Raw genomic sequence first — 25,039 nt, 5'->3', positions numbered from 1 at the left:
TGAAAACTGACCCTTGCAACTTGAATATCCAAATCTGTATTCTTTTTGACATCTTTATCCATTTGGGAACACTAATGTGTACTTAAATATACATTTACCATGAATAACTACATCATTAATTATTTTAACTTTATAAGTATTGTATCCTTTAATGGAAGCGTGTGGTTATTGTCATAAACATGATAATGAGCTACTAGTGTTGGGTTACTTGAAATCAAGTTATGTTTAAATTTGATGATGGTCTTAGTTAATCAGACATTCACTAGGCAATATTACTATGTATTCAATTTTGTAAATGAGATAGACTCTTGTATTTGAAGTTGTCTTTCCTTTTACAGAATCACCATGGCATCTTCTCAATCATCATCTTTAGATAATGATTTTGTGATGAAGTCACCAACTTGTTGGTGTGGTTTGAAAACGCCACTAAAAACTTCCTACACTAAGAAAAATTTTGGAAGGAGATTTTTTGCCTGCCCCAAGTATAATACGGTAAAGTAACTTAATATTTGTCATATTAAACTAATCAATTTGCTATTGCGGGTTGTACTTTTTATCATATTAATTTGGGAGTTCGTACTGTGTACAGGGAGATGCGAGGTGTGAATTCTTCGTATGGGTGGATATTTTTCAGTTGTTAGTGGAGAACATGTTATTAAAAGAGAATAAGGCCTGGAAGACGTGGGATGATGTATTACAACGCGAGTATGCCGTTCGAAAAATGGAAGAAAAAGTGAGAGAGATAGCGAAGAATCTGAAAAAGGAAAAGTGAAAGTTATTGTGTTTGTACTGGATTATCACCTTTGTAATATTGTTTGCTTGGTTCGGATAAATGTAATGTAAAGGGAAAATATATATTGCAGCCTACTGTGTGCTGCAGCCGCAGCACACCCTATGCTGCGTTTAAAAAAAAAATTTACATTGAAGTGTGTGGAGAGTGCGGCTGATGTATAGCTGCACTCTAATGTAAAAAGTACGTTGTATGAATTATATAATTTTTGAGTAGAAACAGCTTGTGCAGGAATTGGTTGAAAGTGGAAATCATGTTCACAAAAGTTGATTTTCAAATGGGGCATATTTATATAGGTCCAGATGCTGCATATTTATATAGATATATAGATACTTTAATTTTCGTGTGCGCCTGATCACAAAATTTGACGTACCAAAAATAGTACTAAAATGCCTCCAATGTGCAACGGCCAGCTCATACTTCCACTGGTCCTGCTATAAACCAAACTCCACATTCAAAGACTTGAGAAAATATCAACTACCCACTAGTAGTATTGTCACTTTAAAGTCTACATGAATATTGTACTTTAGAAATTAGTTCCAAAAACTGGTTCCCGTGTGAATTTAGTTCATCAAATTCCCCGAAACGGACAAGGATCATGAAAAGCATATAATATATATAACTACTTTTCATTCACACAACAGAATATAACTTTTGATGATAAAAACAGACTATATATGTCATATGCACAAAATATGTTCTCTACATGTTGCATCGTCACGATGCCACCACATTATGATATCTTTTCCGGCAACCCAAAGCACTTATATATATATATATATATATATATATATATATATATATATGTCATTATCTGTACAAAAGGACGGGTATTTAACATATATACAACCTAGAATTTCTAATTTAGAGACAAATCCCACAAGTAATTACCAAATATGTATACTAAGGGACCCTTTTCCTAGCATTTACAAATTACAACTAAAAGTCTTAGTTGATGCCCCATTCCTTTCCAACACTTATTTTTTTTCCTCTCCTGAGCTAGAACAAAACCTCTCTCTTCCATAATTGTTGTGACCATCAGATGAAATTGTAGGGCTTTCCATCATCATACGGTTGAAGTTATGCCATTGACAGAATCTTCTCTGGGGTTGATGACTCATCTGATTCTGATCCACCATTGAATGCATCCATGCTGTGCTTCATTCTCAGTGTAAACGTAAAGATAATCAAACACAAACAATGATAACTGAAACAAAAGACAGAGAAAGAAACAGAGCAGGTGAGAGAAAACAGGGGCTTACATAAGTACTTTCTTTTCTAACAATGCAACTTCACTCTAAAAGAATAAATATGATTACTACTATTATTCTAGGGGCTTACATAAGGTATCACAGAATAAGATAGAAATAGGGATTCAGCAAAGGAGATGTAAGCCATTTCCTTAGATAAATAAGAACATATATACTCTTAAAAACTTAAAAAAAAGGTTCTAACTGAATAATGACTGCTAACTAAGATTACCAAGAATTGATGTGGTGCAGATAGTAGATATCTTTACTATGAATATAGAAGAGAAGGAAAATGGCAATAGGATCAGATTCATTTTCAAGTACACATAGAAACCGATGTGAATATTGATGACTCTATTTAGCTTTTCTTTAATATTGTAGCTCTGTAACAACATGGATAGAACTATCACACACTTATACCAGTGTGTCACAAGAATTAATTCAGAAGACAATGTCAAATTTGAAAATATGTATAGCAAGTCCAAACTTATTTATCCCTTAACTCATTGGTGTCTGCCATTTGTTGTGTCCTGCATTGGTATATAGAAATTATAAGTAGCCCACAATAATGATAAAAATTACAAAAGCTAGTTAAATTAACATTGCCCACCCAATTCTGCTGAATCAAATGTACCAAATCTAAAAGTATTGAAAAATAAATCAATCTATGATTCTAAAATGGCAGTTGGATAGACTTTGCTGGAAATGATTCAGTATAGGGCATCAAGCTTGAGAAGTTTGGAGAGACTGGAAAAAAGAAATTATAAACTGAATAAAACGATGCCAGGTCTGAAAATGCATATAAGAGCTCAGAAGAATGTAATCAACAGAAAAATAGGGCAGTGGTTCTTTCATGCTTGTGATGTTGTACAATAAGGCTCTGGAAGAGGACCATTGCTCAAGTGAAGTATGATGAGAGCTTCTATGAATACAAGCAGATAAACAAACATGCATGCAAGCTTTCATAAAGTTATTTATCCCATAATTCACAGCAAATTTGGCAACACTATTCATATTAATTAGGATTTACCATATTGGCAAATGACTAATACCAAGCCCATTGTAAGTAAGTATCATTCCTTTAAATCTGGCAAGATATTCCTGCATCAGAAGGGTAGAATATTCCAAATAGTCACAATGCAATATCAGTGACTATTACCAAGATGCTTAGAAATAACCTAACCATGTATAAGTTGACATTTCGAGGTGCGAATATATATATATATATATATATGTATCTTTTTCCCATTTTCTTATCCGCAGAGTATCTACATTCATCGGGCTCCTTCGCTCTAAGAGATACGTAAAAAAAGCAGGAACTGAAACAAAATATATATATACACAAGTAAGAAGTTGAAATTTCAAAGGAAAATATGCACATTCAATAATACTTACGCTTAGATAAATGAAATAAGATATATCTATAAAATATATAGATATATTTTACAGAAGTACTTACGCTTCTTCACTCATGTTCATGAATAAGTAAATCTTGAAATGAGAATGGAAAGAAACCAAACCTTTGCATGTTGCCCGTCATCAAAGACACAAAAACAGCAACGTACAAAATCAGCCTATCAAAAACCAGCTACTTGGCAAACTTGTTGGCTCATGGTACCAAAACACCTTTGATCTCCAAGAGGTGCAAAAAATGGCCCGTTGCATCTCCACAAAAAACCTTACCATTGGCATATTCACCAAGTATACCAAAACTACACTAGGAGGTACAAAAATGCATTTTGAATAACTACTACCTTCCCCTCTCAAAGAGATACAAAAATTATACCGGAAGCATATTGACAAACTACACCCAACCCTCTCTATTTGGAATAAAAAAGAAACACTTTTCATATTTTCAAACTACCACCCAACCCTCTACAAGAGGCAAAAAAATGAAACACATTGTTAAGACACAAACTACACCATGGCCATTGCCAACAGACACAAAAACAGCAACTCAATCATGGTGGCAGATCTAAGAAATACAATCATACAATGTTAGAGGATATAAAGCCAAATCAATGAGAAATACAAGTATCTAAAAAGAAGACTTTAGAGAAAAATCAACAGAGCCAATCATGCAAAATAATACTAAACGGGAAAAAAAATGTGAGATAATTAAAATGAGCTAGGGCCCCCAAGTCAAGTTACTCCCCGAACTCCCAAATTCTAGCTTGTCCTTAAAAAAACAGAAAGATTGCATCATTTTCAAATAGAAAGTTGCATCATTTTCAAAAGGGACTCATATTTTCCTCTTTAACTACAATATACCCTCTCCAAGAGCTTTAAAAAATGTGGCTTCTCATCACCATGGAATTACAAGTGTGCATCGATATGGTGACACATCTGAAATAAAACAATCGTAGGGTTACAAGTGTGCATCATGATGTCATACATGGTTGTCAGTTATTGAAAAGACACAATTAACCTCATTTCCCCCTGGAGTTGATCTGTAAGAATGTTGTTTTATGTTCCAACATCAACCCCATCATCAAATTGGTGTTGTTCAAATCCCGGTGTCTCACCCAATTGTGTTTTATCTACCAAGATTTTCCTGCAAGTCTGAGGTCCAAAAAATAAATAGACACATATTAGATTCATAAGATTAACTTAAAACAATGCAAATTTAGACTATTAATACCGGTTTCTTTCTCTTTGTTGCCAACTTTTCTACTGGTGGAACCTTCCTCTTACTTGGGGGTCTCCCTTTCTCTCGGACCACGTTGGAGCTTAATATCTTCTTACCCTTATCCAAGACGACATTTGCTTTGGCCTTCATTTGTTCATATGCCGACTCTAGTGTTGAACCTTCACATTTTGTCTCAAACTCATCAACAACACACAAGAAAGCACTGACTTTTTCATTATCTGAGGATATTTTGGTTGCTAATTTCGAACATCTTTTAAGCACCCGCTCATAATTCCGTGCGTCTGCTCTGTCCCGCTGGTCATCGTAACTACTTCTAAGTAATGTATCTCCTCTTTAAGTCCTTTCTCCAATGATCCAACACATATACATCTGGTAGCACATTAATCTTTTTCAACTAGCAAACTCTAAGTGTATGCCTACATAGAATCTCCCTCATCTGAAACAGTGCACAAGTGCATTTGACCTCCACCTCCTCTTCGTTATAGTAAACACAGAAATGGATTGTTTTGATGTGATGATCAGTAGATATTTCATCCAACACATCGTATTTTAAAATGCACCCTTTTGTGCTTACTAACGAACAATTACAAAACATTAGGCCTAGCAACTCTCTTTGGACCTCTTTGAACTTTGCATTTGTATATAACCTTTGAAACTGCTTCTCAATATTAAAATGGGACACGCAGGGAATAGTTTGGTTGTTAGAATTGAAATCAGTCATTATCTCTACCTCCACCTTCTTTCTAAGAGCATTATCAAATTGGTCGACGAATTCCTTCAACGTGGTACCGGAATGGACATACCCATCGAAAAATGCATTCATGCTTTCAGACCTTTGTGTTGTGCTCATTCCAGCCCAGAATACACTTTTCAAGTAAGCTGGAACCCAAAAAGACATTTCCTCATATAAGGATTGAAGCCATTTATTGCCGAGTAGATCATACTTCGCAAGTACTTGACCCCAGCTCTCCTCAAATTCACCGCTGGTCTGTGAGTCATATAATGCAGTCTGAAGGTCAGTCTTCAACCCCGCATTAAATTGCGCATGAGATCCTAACTTCTCTGGAAGTTTGCACATTATATGTCATAAACAATATCTATGACGAGTTTTGAGGAATACAATGGCAATAGCACTCTTCATTGCCCGATCTTGGTCGGTTATCATGGCTTTGGGCACCCGACCATTCATACAATCCAACCACATTCGGAATAGCCACACAAAAGTTTCAGTGTCCTCGTTTGAAAGCAATCTCGCTCCTAATAATATGGACTGACCATGATGATTAACACCAACGAATGGAGCAAAAGGCATCCCGTACCTATTTGTTAGGTACGTTGTATCAAATGTTATTACGTCTCCGAAATACTCATACGCTGCTCGACTCTGAGCATCAGCCCAAAATACATTCCGTAACCTTCCATCATCATCCAAGTCTATGTTAGAAACGAACCCATCATTCCGATCTCTCATTCTTTGAAAATATTGATTAAGTGCTTCGCCACCACCTTTACCCAACCTTAAATGTCGAGCCTTGTCAATGAAATTCCGACAATCTTTCTCTTGAAACGGAAGATTCTCAAAATCCCCCGCATCAACGACAAGAGAATAAAAATTCTTGTTCATTCGTATACCGGCTCAATCATTCAGGTCGAGGATCCTTTGACTGTATTCATCTAGATGTTTGTGAGATCACAAGAGTCTTATCTTCTTGGGGCTCATAGTTATGTGGTTGTGCACATTTTCAACTATGGTGAAAACCCATTTATCATTCTTGCTCAATGTCGCATTTACTCTCGCTTTACAATCCGTTCTAGTTGTTGGTCGTGGCTTCGAGATATTATTGTTCTTAGGATGGTACTTTCCGCCACGGGCACAACCAACAGTCATGTACACAGGCCTCCCCTCATCATCTTTCCTAGTCCTTTGTGTCCGTACACCAAAACCCTCTTGCTTCGCATACTACTTATAGTAGGCTGTAAGATCTTTCATACTATCAAATTGCATCCCAAATCTTGGTGCTTCAACTCGTACCTCAGCATCCTGGACAACAGTGGTACCTTCTAAATCTTCATTTATGTCAAAGACCATTTCTAAAAATGAAAACATATGGATTAGCATCAAAACAAAATTACAATGATTATAATCAAGGCAAACAAAATTGTACTACCTTCGGCATCAAGAAAACTTTCAGCAGTCATCCGTGATGTACTTCCAAGATTTTGTTCAAATTCTACAACGGTTGGCACAATTGACGTCGGGGGCACTTCTTGCCTCAAGTCATCTGGATTACTCGGCGGAGGGTAGGGCATATAAGGTGGCATCTGCTAAAACAGGCACGTTGTTAGGGAAAATTGGATGACTCTAAAAAAATTAACATGTTAACTTCTGAAATATAAAAATTCAAATAAATATACCTCAAATGAATCAGAAAATGGGCTATAGTCTACCGGAGTGCTCGGGGAATTGTAGGGCATATTTATATCAAAAGGATGCATTCCATCTTCGTTTGCCCCCATCACAATAAGGCTAAGAATGTCTTCCGATAATTTCTATCCAGTCTTCCATGATGGCAAAAGAAGAAAAATAGAGATTAAACTCTCATACGTAATGCAAAATCTGAAAATATAAACACTTTCTACATAACTGAAATACAAACGTACATAAATGAAATACAAACGTACAATTATTGTTTGAACGGAAAAAATAGAAACAAATAACTCTCAATGAGCAGAAACAGATCTTTCCAAATCATGGAATCCATCAAATCATGTAACAAGTATTTAGTCAGTCTATTTTCATGTCTTTTTACTTATCAAGAACAAAAAAAAAAATGAGTTAAAATATATTCTAATCTCAGTGCTCGGAATAGTTTCTAGTAATGTTTTCATGAAACTATTGCAAGACACTTATTGGACACATTTAGTTTTTTTTTTTTTTTTTTATGAATATTGAAAACACAATTACTTTGACAGCATCATATCTATGCTATAGCCATATTTTGAGACTTATTATTTAAGAAGTCAAAAGTTTGCTTTGTTCTCATAGTGTTTAATCGAATTGGTCTTCACTACATATGAAGTTTAAGAGATTTTGTTCTTTTGTTGACATGAAACTGTCTTCTATTTTGCCACATTTTCTTCTAATTAATTATACTCTTAAAAAAATATATGTTTCGGACGGGACAATTCATTGGAATGATTAACTATGATCACTAATAAACAACTTTTAAAGCAACCAAAATTAAATAAGCTCAATCATCAATTTGTATGAGGGAGACCTTCTAATCAAGCTTTGACACATCAGCATAAATATTAAATCTGAAAATTAATATTTAGCCTATTTGTTAATGACAACCACAAATCTTGATAACATTAGGAGACAACCATGACATCTTTTCCTCAATGTTTTCATATGTAATACAGATTGTAATAGCTCACTATGAGAAAATGAGAATAATAGCAAATATCATCTTCTAATATCATTTTCTGGAAATTTCTCCATACCCTAAGTATACCCATCTCAGAAAACACAAAAATCATGATGTACACATGAAGAACATAGCATGTATGGACAAGAAAATGGTAGTACAATATTTACCTACCAAAACATTTGGCGAAACAAAGCACTCGGTCCCGTCGTTGGTTTGGTCAGTAAGATTAGCTCGCGGGGAGCGGCGGCGCTGGGCAGAAGTACGAACGTCTCGAGGTGGCGCTGGGAAGAGGAAGCCATCGCGAGGTGGCGCTGGCAAGAGGAAGCCGACGGATGTGGGTTCGTGGCGGGGAAGGGGGTTTCCGGATTCAAATATTCTTTGCTCCGTTCAACGAGCTCGCGGGACAGTGGAGGCGCTGGGCAGACGGAGGAGTGCCACTCGGTGGCACTGACGAGAGAGACGGCCTCACCGGGAGGTGCTGGGTTGTGGAAGGAGACGCGGGTCGCAATGGAGCAGGGGTTTCACGACATGAATTCGAATGGGCAAAATCAAATTTTCAAATACGTCTTCAATCAAAATGCACGTTTTGATTTTTCTTTTTAAAAAAAAAAAAATACATCCACGTACTAAGTGCACTGAGTGCACCGCTACAGTGGACTCCATATAGTAATACTCATTAACTTATATATCTCTAAATTTTTATATAGCTATAAATAGTATTTCTTCAAATTTAAAAAAATACTATTCATTCTTCAAACATTATTTTACTATTTTTTTTCTCTTCTACCTATTAAAATCAATTTTATAGAATTTATATTAAGATGATTTTGATACATAATATAAAGTAGATGGTAATTGTAAAATATATATAAAAATAATAATTTTAGGAAATAAATAAAAAATAAAAATAATAATAATATTTTTTTATTATTTAATACAAAGATACATAAATCAATATGAGAATTTTTTATTACATGTAAAATCATTTTTTAAAAAGATAATTTTATATATGAAAATGTACTACCAATGCTTTTACTACTCTGACAACGAAATCGCATCAACAGCAAGGGCAAGGACGCATTTTCCATCACTAGGGGGTAACTATTCTCTGAAGGATCTAACTAATTCGGCGCAACCCATCTTCTCGACAGCAGAACATCAACTGACAAAGGCTCCTTATCGATCTCAAACCATCAAGCATCGGACCAGGCCGTTCTCAGCAATTCAATGTGAGCCAATCACTTCTTACTCTCACTTTATACTACTAGGCCCCCTTAGAAGTGACCAAGCCCAATTGACTTTTAGTACTGATTTGAATAGCCCACAAACAAATAAGCTGCTAGCCCAAGACACTGAAGAGCCCATCACCATCAGCATTGACAGTTCAGTAGAAGTAATAGAGGCTTCCCCTCCTCAGTCGAATCCGAAACACGTAAAAGATTGAGCCAAGCCACGGAAGAACAGCAACCTGCGAAGAAAAAGAAAAAAGAAAGAACAGCATCTGCGAATAACGCACCTTAGCCATTGTAAATAGTTTTGGTTCCTATCATTTTGTAAACTTTCCAACCTCGGAAAACAAAGGAGGTCTTCTGTGATTTTAATGATCTGTTAAATCAATCAGAAAAATTTGGAGGACATCCTGTCGCAACTAAGACTGTTCATCCGAGTCGGATTTTTTTCCAGCCCAGTCCGGAACCCGGATCCCGATCCGGGTTCCGGTTACGGTTTTCGGCCCGGGTCAAATCCTGGCCGAAACCTGCATTCTAATAACCGGGTTCATCCGGTCCGGACCCGGGTATGAAACCCGAGTTCCATAAAAACACCCGATACCGCCGGGGTTTGTATAAATTCGAAGAGACGTAACCCTAGCCGCTTCATCTCTCGCATCCGTCTAACTCTGAGACTCTCCCATCCATCTCTCTCTATCTCACATCCGTCTCCATCCCTCTCTCTCTCTCTCTCTCTCTCTCTCTCGCTGAAACAGTAGAATCTTTGCCGAGCAAAGTTCCGCCACTCATTGAAGAGAGTGAATCTAAGGTCTCTTTCGGTGATTTCGTCTTCTTCTTCTTCTTTTTTTTGGGGCTCGAAGGTCTTCCCTCAGTACTGATTGAAGAAACCTCGTCATCCTCGTGACCTCATCATCGTTGCCGACTCGCCGTTATCATCTTGACCCCAAGGTTTGTCCTTTGTGATTTGGGTAACATTTGTGTAGAAAATGAAGTACCAAGGAAATATTTCTCTGTAACATTTGTGTAGAAAATGAAAAGAAAACGACCCAAAATGGAGTGTGGTACAGAAAATGAAAAGGGGAAAAAAAACCTCATCCTCAGAGCAACAAGTAGTACTGGTCTTGGCTTGCTTTCTCTGCAACAATTTTTTTAGAGTTTTTTCCTTTTATTAATTTGTTGATTCGGGTCTATTTTGATGAAAATGTTTGAATGAAAGAATCTTTGATAGATATAGGGTTTTTTTTTTTTTTTTTGTTATTTTGTTAAACATGGGTATATAGTATATGCTGTTCAACATGGGTATAAGCTGGTTGCAGGGGACTTGGTTGTGTTCTTGAGAGCTGAAAATGATTGATGGTTATGCACCCTCCTGTCTGTGACTCTGTAGTGTAAATCTCTTCTTTGTATGTTGGTAGTGAAGCTGTTAAAACTTACTGTTTTTTATTTATTAAATTGGTGTGGTTTATGGTTGACAGTTATGCACCCTCGTGTCTGTAGCATGTGTATAGCTTTAGATAGCAGAGCATAGCCCTTTGTTTCTTTTACTTGCATTGTTGTGTCTGGCTTTGTGGATAAGGTCGGATAAATTATAACTCTCTTTTGACATAACATGGAACTGACTTCTATTTCTACTTATCGCTTGCAAGAATTGTAATTAATGAGAATGTCATAAATTATAATGCTTCCTATGGTCATCTAAATATATTATCATCTGCCATGATTCTCTGCTTATGTCCCCAAAGGTAAAAGTATTCCATTCCATTTCTCCATACAGGTACATGGGTTTATTCTGAATAGAGAGTAGATTTGTCTTATGATGTGTGACTCAGATTTAATGAATTGTGAACCTAACATGATGTGTCTATCCTGCATTAGGTGGGGATTCCTTTCACATGAAGGTCTGTGGGTAAAAGCCATTTCTTGCATTATGCGCCCTTCATGTATTTCCGTTCACAGAAACAGGTATTTGAAGTATCATGGATTCACATGGGTTGATAGATTGAGTTTGATATTATTCATTCTCTTGTGCAGACACTTGCTCTAGATTCACATTCGTATTACCAATCTCAGTTCAATGGGACTGCCATTGAGAACTAACCCCAAAGAGCCACTGAGTTGGAATACTAGAATAAAAGTTGATGATTGTAAAATTCATATTTTGTAATTTTTGTGTTTTATAATGTAATGTATAAATATAAAATAATGTAATATGTAGTGCATTGTGTGTTGCATACATTTTACATGATGAATATTGTATTTATTTTCTGTTGCATGCATTTAGTTTAAATGATAATTAGGTTGTAACTTTAGTTATTTTTTACATAAAATTTAGTTTTCCATTTTGATACATTTTTATCATTATGGACAATGTTCCATTACTATTATGCTTTTTAACAGAAATATAGACTTTTAGATAAAATTAAAAAAAAAAAAAAAACATTATGCTTTTCAACATTACCTTTTTTTTAAAAGAAAAAAAAAGTTAATAACCTGGAGTTTTCTTAGAAAAAAAAAAAATTCCGGGTAGAACCCAAAACCCGGATTTTCAGGTTTTAAAAACCCAGATTCATCCGGGTTCCAACTCGGGTTATAACCCGGCTAATCCAGGCCGGAACCCGGCCCAGGTTTGAAATCCGGGTTTCGGGCAGGATATACCAGGATACCCGGTCCGGAACCTGGATGAACAGCCCTAGTCGCAACTTCCTCGACAGGTGGCTTGAAAATATTAATGGAAAGTCAATGTCTAATTGACATTGGATACACATGCCCTTTGTACGTCGACAGACGATCGGCATGGTAGAGAACTCACTCGAGAGCGATTGGATTGCAGTATAGCAAATCAACAATAGAGACTGCTATTTACGAATGCCACCCTCCAACATTTAACATCTTCGGCTTCGGATCATCACCTACTATTGCTAAATACAACAGCTCAAAAAGATCAGCCACGGCCCACACTCCTTTAAATTTGAAGAATTTTGAATTCATGAAACACTATAGTCATATGATAATTCAAGAAGTTTGGAGCAAGCAATTCAGAAGAACTCCTTATATTTTTTGAAAAAAAATCTAGGCTACCAAAAACGCTCTCCAATATTAGAATAAAATACACTCTGGAAAGATCCGGGTTAACATTCAAAAGATAGAAAGAGAAGTCCTTGAATTACAATGTTGCATACCATCTGAACAAAATCAAACAAAGGAACAACAACTCCAATATGATCTCTAGAGGCACTTGAAAAATGAAGAAATTTTATGGCGTCAAAAATTCTTCATCTCATGGTTGACAACCACGAACTTCAACACCAGATTCTACCATTTGTCAACAACAATCAGGAGATAGAGGAATGCCATCGACTCCACTAAATTAGGCCTTCGTAAAATGTCCATGGATCAATCATTAATTGAGTCTTCCTTTATAGATTACTTTCAGATGATATATGCCACCTCAAATCCAATCTTCCTGGGTCATCTTGAAAACCTTTTTGAAAGGTAAATTTCGGATCAAGAAAATGAATTCCTCAATGCCTCACCTAGTGAAGAAGAAATCTTGGCATCATTAAAACAAGTTCCGAATCAAAAAGCACAAGGTTTGGATGAGATGGAATGACCGCTCTATTTTACTAAAATTACTGGAATATCATTAGGAAAGAAGTTATCAATACAATGCAGAATTTCTTTCAAAGTGGGAAGCTTCTAAACCAAATGAACCACACCAATATTGCCCTCATTCTAAAAATTCCAAACCCCAGTAATTCTCAGCATTATCGTCATATAAGCCTGACAAACGTCACATACAAAATCATCACAAAAATTATGGCAAATAGGCTCAAAACTATCCTTCCTCATATCATATCCCCCCCTCCAGACGACCTTTGTCCCAAGTCAAAACATAAAAAAAAAAAAAAAAAATCTCGATTATCGCCCACGACATGTTCCACAATTTGAAAAAAAAAAAAAAAAAGGAAAAGAGGAATGATGGCAATCAAGTTCAACATGGAAAAGGCATTCAACTATGTAGAAAGGAAATTTTTGTTTAAATTGATGGAAGTTCTTCGATATAGCAATACATGGATAATTCTTATAAGAGAATGTATCTCGACAACATCCTTCTCTATTATCATTAATGAATCACCCAGAGGGTTTTTTAAAACTCAAACGGGACTCAGACAATGTGACATTATTTCGCCTTTCTTATTCACTCTATGCACGGAAGTGCTATCAAGATTAATAGTCAAATCAAAAGCCCAAGAAAATTCTGAAGGAATCAGAATAAGCAAGAACTGTCCCACAATTTCATACCTTATATTGGCAGATGACCTCATTGTGTTCGAAAAAGCAAAAGAACAAAATGCAAAAGTATTATTTGAAGTTCTTGAGAAATATTCAAAATGGTTAGGTCAAAAAATCAATCATAATAAAGCATCCATCTTTTTCTCAAGAAACACAAGCTCTAAGATCAAAATGTTGATTACCCAAATTCAGCAATACAAACCATCCTCATCTAGAATAAAATACTTGGGCCTCCCAATTTCTTTCACAAAATCCAAAAAAAAAAAAAAAAAAAGCTTCACAGATTTGATGGAAAAATCAACAACAAATTAGAAGAATGGAAGTCCAAATTACTCTCTCAAGCTGGAAGAACTATGTTAATCCGAACAGTTGCAAGCACAATCCCTACATATCAAATGCCAAATTTCATGCTTCTGAAGTCTGTGTGTAAGTTACTGAACACAAGTTTCGAAAACTTCTAGTAGGGTTTCCCAAAAGAAAAAATCCATAATCTCTCTCTTAAATCATGGAAATCCATATGTCAGCCGAAAACAACATGGGGATTGGATCTCATATTAATGGAGAACATGAATTTAGCTTTATTAGCTAAAACATGATGGGAAATGAGTCAAGAAAGCAATGGGCTTTGGCATGAAATACTTCCAAAAAAACATCTTAGCTCAACGAACTTTCTGAGCGTAACCCCAAAACCATCAGACTCATGGCAATTGAAGGGACTCCTAAAGACGAGAGCTCTACTCTCAAAAGGCAAATGCTACCAAATCTTCAACAGGTTAGAAATAAATGTATGGACAGTACCATGGATCCCAACTGTGGAATCATTCAAGCCAAAACCAATCTAGCAAATGAATGAGTTACATCTATTATTAAAAGTTTCTGACATCATCACAACAAATCCTCACACGTGGAAGATAGAGAAAATGCGAACACTATTTGAGCATGAGAGCATTGCACAAATACAAAAAATCCTTCTTCCTCAAAATAGCCAAAGCAAGGACAAGACCATCTGGCTCCCAAATTAGAATGGAAATCTTACAATCAAAACTGCTTACCACTTAGCAGCCAATGACCCAAGTATTCTTCCTCCACAAAACTTTCAAATTTTAAATTTTAAAAAACTCTAGAGGCTAAAAATACATTATCGACACAAGCTGTTTCTCTAAAAAATAGTTTGGGATATGATCCCCACAATGGCAAGATTAAAAAATATCACTTGCATTGCTCAAAATGAAAATTGCCCACTGTGCAACGGGGAAGAAGAAATGTCACTCCATCTCTTCATCAAATGTACCGTTGCACGCATCATATGGCAACAAAGTTGCTGGCCACTAAGGTGAGGTTTGGATAGTGAGTTGAGATAATAGTTAAAAATTGAATAAAATATTGTTAGAATATTATTTTTTAATATTATTATTATTTTGAAATTTGGAAAAAGTTGAATTGTTTATTGCATTTTGTGTGAAAATTTGGGAAAGTTATAATAATTAGATGAGATGAGTTGAAACCATCTTTGTATCCAAACCTAGCCTAAACCTTGCAATACTGCCGATCAACTCAATAAATGACCGGATACAACTGATAATCAACCCAGCTCCGGTACTGGGTCTCACAGATCAAGAGTTACATCCTTTTCAAATATTTGCAATGATAGTAATAGACTTTATATGAAAATAGAGGAATGATATTGTGCACAATCATTCAACTCTCTCTTGAAAAGGCATCAAAACAGCTAGAAAAGACTTTCCTTGCTTATACTCAAGCATGGGATCAAAAGACTAAAACTTATCGAAATCTAAGCTGGAACCCCCCCCCCCCCAATGGAGTTTTTCCTTTGATGCAGCAATGAGCGAGAGATCTTTCTCAACCTTTTCAACAATATGCCGAGATTCAAATGGTAAGATTGTGGAGGTATGGACAGCGAGGATTGAAACCTCCAACCCGACATTTGCAAAAGCTTTAGCAGCTCTTTTGGAAACGCAAATGACGAAAATAGTACAAAACGGGCTAGCAGTTTTGGAAGGTGATGCTCAAATTGTTATAAATGCTATAACAATGGTAGCTCCCTGACCTTCGTGGCAAATAACTTCAATCATTGAAGATATTCATCAAAACCTCTTACCAAAGGAATATTAGAGTGTTGCAAAATTGCAACGGTCTCAAAATTGGTGCGTGCATTCTGTGACGCAATGGAAATCGAGCGAGCGACCAATCTTATATTTGGTCGCATACCTCTTGATCGTATTTCAAGATGTATCTTACATATAGATAGCAAAAAAGACCCACCTTGAACTCTTTTGTTACTCCTTAATATTTCTATTGTAGTATTGCAAGCTTTTTGAGAAAAACAAAAGAAAGTGAGGACCCGGCGAGTAAAGTAAAATAGAGCTTTTCGTTCCCTTTGCACTAACTAATAATCCAATTATAGTTTATAGCGACACCTAATGGATCCACTGGTTGGATTAACGCAAACCGTCTTTGGTGGTCTCCTCCTTAATTAGCACAACAACTCCCCCCCCCCCCCCCCCCCCCCCCCCCCCCCCCCCCCCCCCCCCCCCCCCCCCCCCCCTCTCTTCATTTTAACCCCACATCCAAGCACTAGGGTATTATAATGAGATTTGTGTATGGAGCTTACTCCTTCCTCTTTGTATCTCTATTTTAATTTAAAGCAACATTAATGGATAAAAATAAGAAAGACATCACATTGCGAGTGGACCCGGGAAGTAAAGTAATAGCGTCTTTAATTAAGTCAATCTTTTCAGTACTACCTAATATTCCATATATACCCCCACTTCTTTCTGTTCCACTTCTTTCTGTAATATATGTATCCATCTCGCCGAAATCAATTCACCAAAGACTGTTGATCGATCTTGAGATCATCTTCCTCCATCATTTCGCCTGTCAATTACATATATATTAATTTGTCTCTAACATGGTAATTAATCAGGTAGCTAGATAGTTATATATATACATATATAATATGCTAAGGAATATATATATCATACCTTATATATGGCAGTAAGCTGGCAGTCTCAATATTCAAATAATTGCAAGGAATTCCAATTTTCATATGCTGCCCTCACCAAACTCTGAATATGATACTTCTGCAAATACCAACAACAAATAGAACAAACATTAGTAAATGTTACCCAAATATTGCATGCATGTGCATGTATATATATCTACAAAACTTCCCATATAGATATATATATATATATATATATATATATAAAGAGTTTGCATGAAAATGGTACTCGATCATACCGTTTGAACAGAAAGATCATCACTAGCTGCAGGGAATAGGAATAGTTGCCCATCAATGAAAGCTTTAACAACATGGCATATTGGATTAAGGATAATGACGCAATTATCATTTCCCTGGAAACTGTACAGTTTGTTTCCCAAAACACAAGTCATAGCGTGCCTTATGGTTATTTGCCACATTTTCTCAGACATTCCAGGACCTAAAATCTGTTCAAGAAACAACAGTAAACAGATCAATATATATATATATATATATATATATATATATGTTTTTGAATTATGTGGAAGTAGGAAGTAAGATTATTAATTCCGAATTTTTTCATATTTTTAGTAACTTAATTTTCATTTAAATGGTTGATCTAAAAACCATTTATATATATGAACTTATTACGTATATTTGGACTTGGAATAAAAATTAAAGACGGAAATAATACCTCTCTAAGCCTTGGAGCGTCGACAACATACAACTTCAAGAAATCTTGAACTGAGTTGATGCCTTGAGAGCTCAGCTTCGTATGGAAAATTCCATTTCTCCCAATCTTCTCTAGACGCCAAACTTCGTCCTCCAACATTGGTGGATGCTTCTTCTTGTACGCTAATTCATATGATAATAAAATATAAATAGTCAGCACTGAATACTGGTTGAATTATTTATTTTATTTTATGTAAAAATTTAAAAAAATTATAATTATTAAATAAGGTGATCAGATGAGATGACAATGATTATAAAAAATAAAAGATGTCTAGGTATATTGTACAAGATAACCCACATGATATATATGGAAAGAACTCTACTTGAACGCCATCCAGTGGGGAGAACACGCAATATTCTCCTGTGCTGATATAGATTTCTAAAAGAATATTAAAAACTTAAGGCTACGTTTGGGTACCAAGAGTACCTCAAGTATCCTCACTACTATTCTTTATTTTATTATTACTTTTCATCTACTTTTTTACTATTCATTACTTTTTACCTACTATTCATTATTCTATTATTATTTTTTTACTACTTTTTTACTACTATTTACAAACATTCTCAACACTTCTCAAGTATTCTCACTACCCAAACGTAACCTAAATCTTTGCAAATAAGCGCCATACGTTCTGGACCATTTTCCAAGAGCATAATCCATCTGCATCATGTGGACGGTTACTAGTACCTGATTGACTATGACTGAACAAGTAGGAATAGAAAACAGATGGGAAGCAAACATACTTTTCTTTTTTATAAAACCTATCATAATCTTCATTAAGAGAGGACTTACAAAATTAATTGAGAAACAAACTAGTTATAATTGTTAATAGCTTCTCAGTACACTTCCATGACTGTTATGGTCTAATCTAGACGGCAAATCTCTAAAGATTTAAATCTTAGAGAAATATCACATCTGTTTACGATAGAAGTTACAAAGCCCCCTACCTCTACTAAGCGGAATCCCGACTAAGCGGAATAGAGTTCACCAAACCCTATTGCATGCTAGTACACATTCTACATGCTAGTAAATATTGCAACTTGCACGATGTTTGCAATTAATTAAATTAATTAGTAGATAAAAAAAAAAAAAAGATTCTATGTATATGTGTGTAATAGATCATGATAATAAGTTGAGACGACAAATAATTTTAAATAAAATCTAATAGTTTATTTAAATGTATTATTATTCACACAATAATTTAATTACCTAATTATTAAATGAGTTATTTAAGTGGACGTATAGATTATGTTTAATTTATTTATTGAGTTTAACTTAATGATATATATTACTTCATTTTTATTTAATAATGATTAATTTTCATTTAAGAATTATTATATAGCAGGCTGGCCAATGGCCAGTTGATATATATATATATATATATATATATATATATATATAATATCATCACTTTCAATAGATTCTCCAAAAGTATTATTTCCGATAAAATATAATGCATGCTTTGTTTTATTCATGATTAGGAGGGTCGTCGGTCATCACTGCGTCGTGTACATGGGTTTGACTGAAGACCAAGCTGATTTGTCCGGCCCTTTGGTTTGACTCTACAACTGAGAAGACAATTCTTCATTCATGAGTAGTTGCCATCACGAGTACTACTACTCATATTGGTCAAGAAAAACATGAAATTCAATTCAAAACTTTATGGAAAATATAATACTCATGAAAAAAAAATGAAATTTTTTAATATTGGAAGTAACTTCTTAGAGATATTCAATCTGTAGGGGGAAAAACATGGATCTCTCATGAGATCAGGATGAAAATAATTTAAGGTATTCATGTGGTGCTAAATTAATATGCATGAAAGGCAGAAAACTTATCATGTTTTTATAATATGGATTATTCTTTCTATCTATTTAAGAAACTTACATTCTCCACGATGATCTTTGACGACAAAAGCTTCAGTAATGGCTTCCTGGATCCTCACTGTTCCTTTGTAACTTCCTGGTGCAACCTTTGCACCAAGCCTAAATTTCCGGCACCGGATCCAGCTTGAATTGTCTGTAAATTCTATCTTTCCGACCAGGCCAAGCCCCTGCCTCATGGTAACACACAACTCTCCGGCAAGCAAAGGCCGTTTGCCGGCTCTCTCCTTCACAATGTTCTGATTAAACTCCTCACTACTCCAAGTTTCACCGCCCCCAAGAGGGAATTCACCATTTAGTACAACAATTTCTATTTTGATTGGGTATAAAGACAGATCCCCAAGTGGAACCAGCACTCGATCTCCAGTACTAGTACTAGGACTTCTCTGATCTACAAGAACAAGTTGAAGGGGATTGTTGTCCATGTCTGCAATCTTGCTTGCTGTGAATAAAGTAGAAGGTAAAACCTTCTTACTAAACATAAGTTGCAAGCAGCTTGATGTCTCCACTTCTGCTTGGTTTTCCAATGGATGAAACCGAGTAAAAAGGTGGGAATTACAGCGCCTTAGAGCATTTTCCAACTCTTCATTCACCTGAAAAATCAAAGCACATAAACATTTTAACAAGAATAACTTCACAAAAGATCCAAATTCGAGTCTATTTTTAAGATCCACAGACATAATTTGCTTGTTCCTTAATTGGTATATACGTGAAAACTAGACATATATAATGATGAGGATATTTATAGCTTGAGATACGTACCCATCTCCTAAGCCAAGGTTCCAAGTCTGATAAAAGTTTGTTCATGGAATTCAGCTTGATCACTTTTCCAATAACACTGTCAAGATCATAGGATAACACGAAAACCACAGTGAGAAACTATTATATTATATTATATTTTATATATATATATATATATTAGCACTCTAGCTACCATGCAGCAGGTTAGAAAATTAGGCACAGCAGATACTCAAACACACATACGAAGCAAGAGAAAGCCGTCTAGGTTTTAGTCGTTTGTCTGCTGGCTCATCTTCCTTGTATTGGGATTCGCTAAACAATCGTTTCCCCGACATTACCCTAGCTAATTCCAAAAGAATCAGACAGACAGACAGAGAGAGAGAGGTTGTAGGTTGGGTTGTGAGTTTTAAGCAACTGGAATGATAGATGTCGATCGACTTAAAAGAATAGGGTTGATCGTGATGAGGTTGTGCATAATTGATTAATAAATTAACATGGGAAATAAGATTAGAAAAAAAGAGATCAATAAAGAAGTTTCTTGGAATGATATTGGAAAATATACACTTGTTGACAAAGAACGACGACAGTAGTACTGATGTTGCTGGGCGTTCATACTTCATCATCGCGCAGTCATGTGATGAGTAAATAAGTACTGCATATTTTTCAAAAATGAGTAAATATAAATCTCATATAAAAAAAATTAATTATTTAATAATAGATCATATTTTTTAAAAAAAGTACACGACACTTGTATATATAATACATCATAATTGTATTTAACATTACTCAATATATAATTTCATCCAGTTTTTGTTGCATGGACATATACATGTGTGTGTATACATGTTGAGGGTACTTAGGTACATAACAAATAAACGTACTGATGCATGCAACGAGCAGTACTTACTACGAGAAAAGACAAATTATTTACGATCATGAAGATGAACTCATTAAAAAAAAAAAATTATTTTCGTAACAAATAATTGGCCGCAAATGATTACGCGGTAATGATCTATGTATGTATGTAAATAAACGAAGGGAAATGGAAAAGAGTTGGTTCGTTCAAGACAAGTACCTGAAGAGTTCTGGGAAGGATCCTGCATCTCAGTACTCCATTAATGGGGCCCCTGAGGAAACCTGTCAATATATACCACAACATTCATGCGCGCCTCCTATGCACTTTCACCTTACTTTCGAACAACCGATCGATCGGCTGATTGAGATTAGGTTTACTTTTCTTAGTTCTCCAAATATTTTTTATAATAATATTGTAGGTAGGTACGTACGTACCTGTAGTTAATTCACAGATTATGTCTAATATTATTTCTGTCTTGGCCATAGAAAATTAGGATGTCAAAATATAAAAACACACACGATGTCAAAATATAAAAACACACACGGCCACGTACATGATCATCAGCAATGTGTAATTTACTGTTGCGCGCAGGACGTTTTCTGCCTGATCTCTGTGCAACATAGCTAGCTAGCTTGAAGTCAAAAGGTTGGTGGTAGATGCAAGCAGCTGGATACAGCAGATATTCAAGATATGTAGAATTAAATAATGTCAGTTTTGTTCTGTTCTTGTTCGTACGTTAATGTTATGTACATTGATGGATAGTCTAATAGTCTTGGCTCTGTTGGCTGGTAGTTGTCACCTAACAATAATTCAAGTTGTCGAGGAAACGATAGCCAATAATCTTGCTGAAATTAATATTTCTTTCTTATAGGAAATTATTTTCATTATATTATGTTTATGTCTTTTTTTTTTTTTTCTTTTAACAAAGGTTATTATATATAGATCAAGGTGCGCTTGCTAGCTGCAGCATGAATCCCAGAAGAATTGACCAATCAAAATATATCAAGAAAAAGTTTGGTTATCAGGGCATTGGCAAGCCATTATATATAGCTATTTGTTTATTTTTATTTTTATTTATTTTCTAATATTCATACAACTATTTTACTATAGATTTTACCACTAGTTAGTGTATGCATGCATGATAGTACGTACCACTATAAAAAAAAAATAAGTATTTGTGACAGATTATTTAAGAAGAAAATTATTCTTTTATGATAAAAACAAACTCATTTTTACAAGAAATAGTTGGTCACAATTAAGTTATTTTTTTGTAACGAGTATCGCTTCATAAAAATATTAAGATTTTTACAATTTGAGTTTTAAATTTAAAGTCGATAGCATCCATATATAATCTATATCCCTTCAGTTAAAGCAGAAAAGAAGAATTGTTAAAAAAAATAAATAAAAAAGTTTGTATATGTATCATTGCTCCAGAATTAATGCTAGGCTAGTTCATAGATATATATATATATATATATAAAAAAAAAGGAAACTGGATATATAGAAATTTCTGTCATATTGCTCACTTTGAAATTGATCTGCCCCTTCACATTGTCAATGATGCATTCATCTAAACGTACAAACTGCAACTAAATTTGTAAAACAGAACGTCTGATCTACAAGCAGGCACTTTGGGAGTTGCCTTCTTAAATCTAAACTCACATCTTCCTATCCTAATTAAGAGCTTAACATGACCTCATTATAATTGGGTGGTAATATTTCTTGAACAATTTAATTATCATTTGCATACATCTGGATCAATCTGATCTAGAGTTTGTCTGAATTCTAGACATGACCTAATTAAAGTACTTCAGACAAGATCATTACTCCAGAAATTGATCAAGGATGGATGATCATCGATCAACCCTAGTCATGGAGGAGGAATGGCAGCTTTGAAGGCATAAACTCGCCGCTCGATGACGACTGATCTGAGATGGCCGTATAATTGATGCCATTTTCGATAGGCATGCTAATTATCCAGTCACTACATGATGACCTGACCATGTGTTCATGATCGCCTAAACCTCCATACACCATATCAATGGTACTTCTATCAACTATATTATACCCCTGATGATCATGATCTTGCTCATAATGAAATGATTTCACCATTGATAGCTGCTGATGATGATTGGGATATTGCTCATTAATTGTCTCCCCTATATATACACATAAATTGTCAGAACATTCTCGTTACTAATGTCGATCAAACAAAATAATCATCACATGTACATTAATTAATGTAGTTGATTATAACTTTATAACAAGAATGAGTAATTATAATATACATATATATACCTTGTGTGAGTAAGGGAGTCTCATGCATTAAAGTTCCATCGACCTCTTGCAAGGAACTCCAATTCACATATGCTGCCCTTGCCAATTCCTGAATGGAGTTCTGCAAATGACAGAAATTATTACGAACACAGAAATTTATTTTTTTAAAAAAAAAAAGGTTTATATATATATATATATATATATATATAGTTGCATGATAGGCAAAAGATATTGAAAAGAAAAGGCTAATAATCATGCATAAATGGCAAATATTATACCCTATTGATGTTGTTGAGGTCCCTTGTAGGGTAGAGTTGCCCATCTATCACAGCCCTAACGACTTGGCATATAGGATTCAAGAAGATGATATGCTCATTTCTCCGGAAAAGGTATAATTTGTTGCCCAAAACACAAGTCCTTGCATGCCTTATGGTTACTTCCCACATTTTCTCAGACATTCCAGGACCTAAAATCTGTTGTCAAAACACATAAAAAAACGTACACATGATTCATATTTAGTCATATACATTACAAAAATAAAAATAAAATAAAAAAACGAGCATTTATGATGGATTATCTGCGACGATAATGACTATTTGCAATGAAAACAAACTTATTTTTACAGGAAATAATCATTTTCATAGAAAATAACTGACTACAAATAAACAATTTTCTTTTAGTGATATATATATATCAAGCAGAAAGATATATATATTTATAGATTTCTCTTTTATAAAAATAATTGGAATTAAATATATACAAATATATATAATATACCTTTCTAAGCTTTTGAGCGTCAACAATATACAACTTCAAGAACTCCTGCACAGTGTTAATTCTCTCATTTTGCAGCTTCTTGTGGAAAGCTCCCTCTTTCCCTATCTTCTCGAGGCGCCAAACTTCGTCCCCCAGTGCTGGTGGATGATGCTTTTTGTACACTTCAGATCAAATGACAATAAATTAATTAAAGGCAGCTTAATTAATTAATTCTTATATATTTTAATTTATATATATATATATATATATATACATAATAGCAGTTTGTACTTTTTCGTGCATATGTGAGATTATAATATTTCGACGTACCCAAAACGTAATTCAGTAAAATAAAGTGACAATAAAAAACAAATCAATAAATTATTCAAAAGTACTACTGTCTACAAGATTAGGTTTGACCACCAAACAAAGTGTTGATACAAGACAAAACTATATATATAAATATATATATATTATATATATCATATAAGATAAGATATAATAATTAAATACAATCCATATAGATGTCTCTAAATAAAATAATTTATACAGTTTTAAGTATGCAAATATTATATACTATCTTTAAAAAGAATAAGGTAAATCTAGAATTCAAGTAAAAAATATATTTTTATAATAAATCTCAAACTTATTTTTAAGAAAAATACACTTGTACACTAGACTGCGTCGATTTCAGATATTCTGTAAATAATAGTAAAAGAATAATCGTAAAATATTAAATGATATTAAAATAATAAATAGCGTTCATCGTTAATATTCATGGCCAAAGACCAGGGCCGGCAAAACGCGTAGAGAAATACAAATGATCAAGAAGAACGGGAAATCTAGGGTTTATTTCTTTTCATGATTGGACGTACGTACGGTAGGGATCAACACCACGGGGGTCTTTATCAATGGCTCAAAAGGTTGCAACTTGGAAGCTGGATCGACCAGATATTGCTAAATATCTTTTCTGGCAATACATATGTTTTTAGCTGTATGTTGACTAGTAAAGTCAAGTCACTTGTTTGCTTTGAACGGGTAAAAGGGATATTATATACATATATATAAAGCTTGGTTGCTTTTAAAAAGGAAAAAAAAAATATTAAAGTGTTTTCTATATTCTAAATGTGGGGGGACCGTGATGAAGAC

General features: G+C 34.7%; 3 protein-coding genes and 1 long non-coding RNA gene across 5 annotated transcripts in view; 1 reads left to right on the top strand and 3 right to left on the bottom strand.

The window, feature by feature from the left end:
* The first annotated feature begins 340 nt into the window (after nt 1–340).
* LOC121242624 lies at nt 341–762 on the top strand. The gene is made up of 2 exons (XR_005935929.1): nt 341–492; nt 590–762. It is a non-coding gene; the product is annotated as an uncharacterized LOC121242624 (long non-coding RNA).
* Nucleotides 763–6,650: 5,888 nt separating this feature from the next.
* Nucleotides 6,651–7,248, bottom strand: LOC121242379. Its single transcript, XM_041140249.1, has 3 exons — nt 7,106–7,248; nt 6,859–7,012; nt 6,651–6,781 (listed from the first exon to the last, which is right to left on the bottom strand). The coding sequence occupies exons 1-3, from the start codon at nt 7,205–7,207 to the stop codon at nt 6,651–6,653; spliced, it is 387 nt and encodes a 128-aa protein (XP_040996183.1). The 5' UTR covers nt 7,208–7,248.
* A 9,129-nt stretch (nt 7,249–16,377) lies between these two features.
* Nucleotides 16,378–21,250, bottom strand: LOC121242623 (protein SAR DEFICIENT 1-like). Of its 2 annotated transcripts, XM_041140537.1 has the most exons (7): nt 21,077–21,250; nt 20,245–20,340; nt 20,023–20,098; nt 19,265–19,853; nt 17,339–17,499; nt 16,905–17,111; nt 16,378–16,744 (listed from the first exon to the last, which is right to left on the bottom strand). In XM_041140537.1, the coding sequence occupies exons 2-7, from the start codon at nt 20,334–20,336 to the stop codon at nt 16,673–16,675; spliced, it is 1,197 nt and encodes a 398-aa protein (XP_040996471.1). In that variant the 5' UTR covers nt 20,337–20,340; nt 21,077–21,250; the 3' UTR covers nt 16,378–16,672. The 2 variants fall into 2 exon arrangements, with proteins under 2 accessions (XP_040996471.1, XP_040996472.1); XM_041140538.1 differs by lacking the exon at nt 20,245–20,340.
* A 1,107-nt stretch (nt 21,251–22,357) lies between these two features.
* The window catches only part of LOC121242621 (protein SAR DEFICIENT 1-like), a 5,402-nt gene continuing 2,720 nt past the window's right edge, over nt 22,358–25,039 (bottom strand). The window contains exons 4-7 of the mRNA XM_041140536.1: nt 23,912–24,072; nt 23,413–23,607; nt 23,156–23,255; nt 22,358–23,016 (exon numbers count right to left, since the gene is read on the bottom strand). Of these exons, the coding sequence (XP_040996470.1) occupies nt 22,724–23,016; nt 23,156–23,255; nt 23,413–23,607; nt 23,912–24,072 (749 nt within the window). The 3' untranslated portion in view covers nt 22,358–22,723. The remainder of the gene's footprint in view (nt 23,017–23,155; nt 23,256–23,412; nt 23,608–23,911; nt 24,073–25,039) is intronic.

The sequence above is a fragment of the Juglans microcarpa x Juglans regia genome, chromosome 8D (genome assembly GCF_004785595.1).
Source record: "Juglans microcarpa x Juglans regia isolate MS1-56 chromosome 8D, Jm3101_v1.0, whole genome shotgun sequence".
Taxonomy (NCBI): domain Eukaryota; kingdom Viridiplantae; phylum Streptophyta; class Magnoliopsida; order Fagales; family Juglandaceae; genus Juglans; species Juglans microcarpa x Juglans regia.
The sequence above is the reverse complement of the archived record's forward strand: the minus strand, read 5'-3'. Positions and strand labels throughout refer to the sequence as shown.

Excerpts from the sequence above, each read along its gene's own strand:
- LOC121242379 (XM_041140249.1), bottom strand. The coding sequence starts at position 7,207 with ATGGGGGCAAACGAAGATGGAATGCATCCTTTTGATATAAATATGCCC. Across the intron at positions 7,013-7,105 it reads CATTTTCTGATTCATTTGAG|ATGCCACCTTATATGCCCTA; the intron begins GTATATTTATTT and ends CTGTTTTAGCAG. Across the intron at positions 6,782-6,858 it reads AAGTTTTCTTGATGCCGAAG|AAATGGTCTTTGACATAAAT; the intron begins GTAGTACAATTT and ends TTTCATTTTTAG.
- LOC121242623 (XM_041140537.1), bottom strand. The coding sequence starts at position 20,336 with ATGTCGGGGAAACGATTGTTTAGCGAATCCCAATACAAGGAAGATGAG. Across the intron at positions 17,112-17,338 it reads ACGCTCCAAGGCTTAGAGAG|ATTTTAGGTCCTGGAATGTC; the intron begins GTATTATTTCCG and ends TTTCTTGAACAG. Across the intron at positions 16,745-16,904 it reads ATGATCTTTCTGTTCAAACG|AAGTATCATATTCAGAGTTT; the intron begins GTATGATCGAGT and ends TGGTATTTGCAG.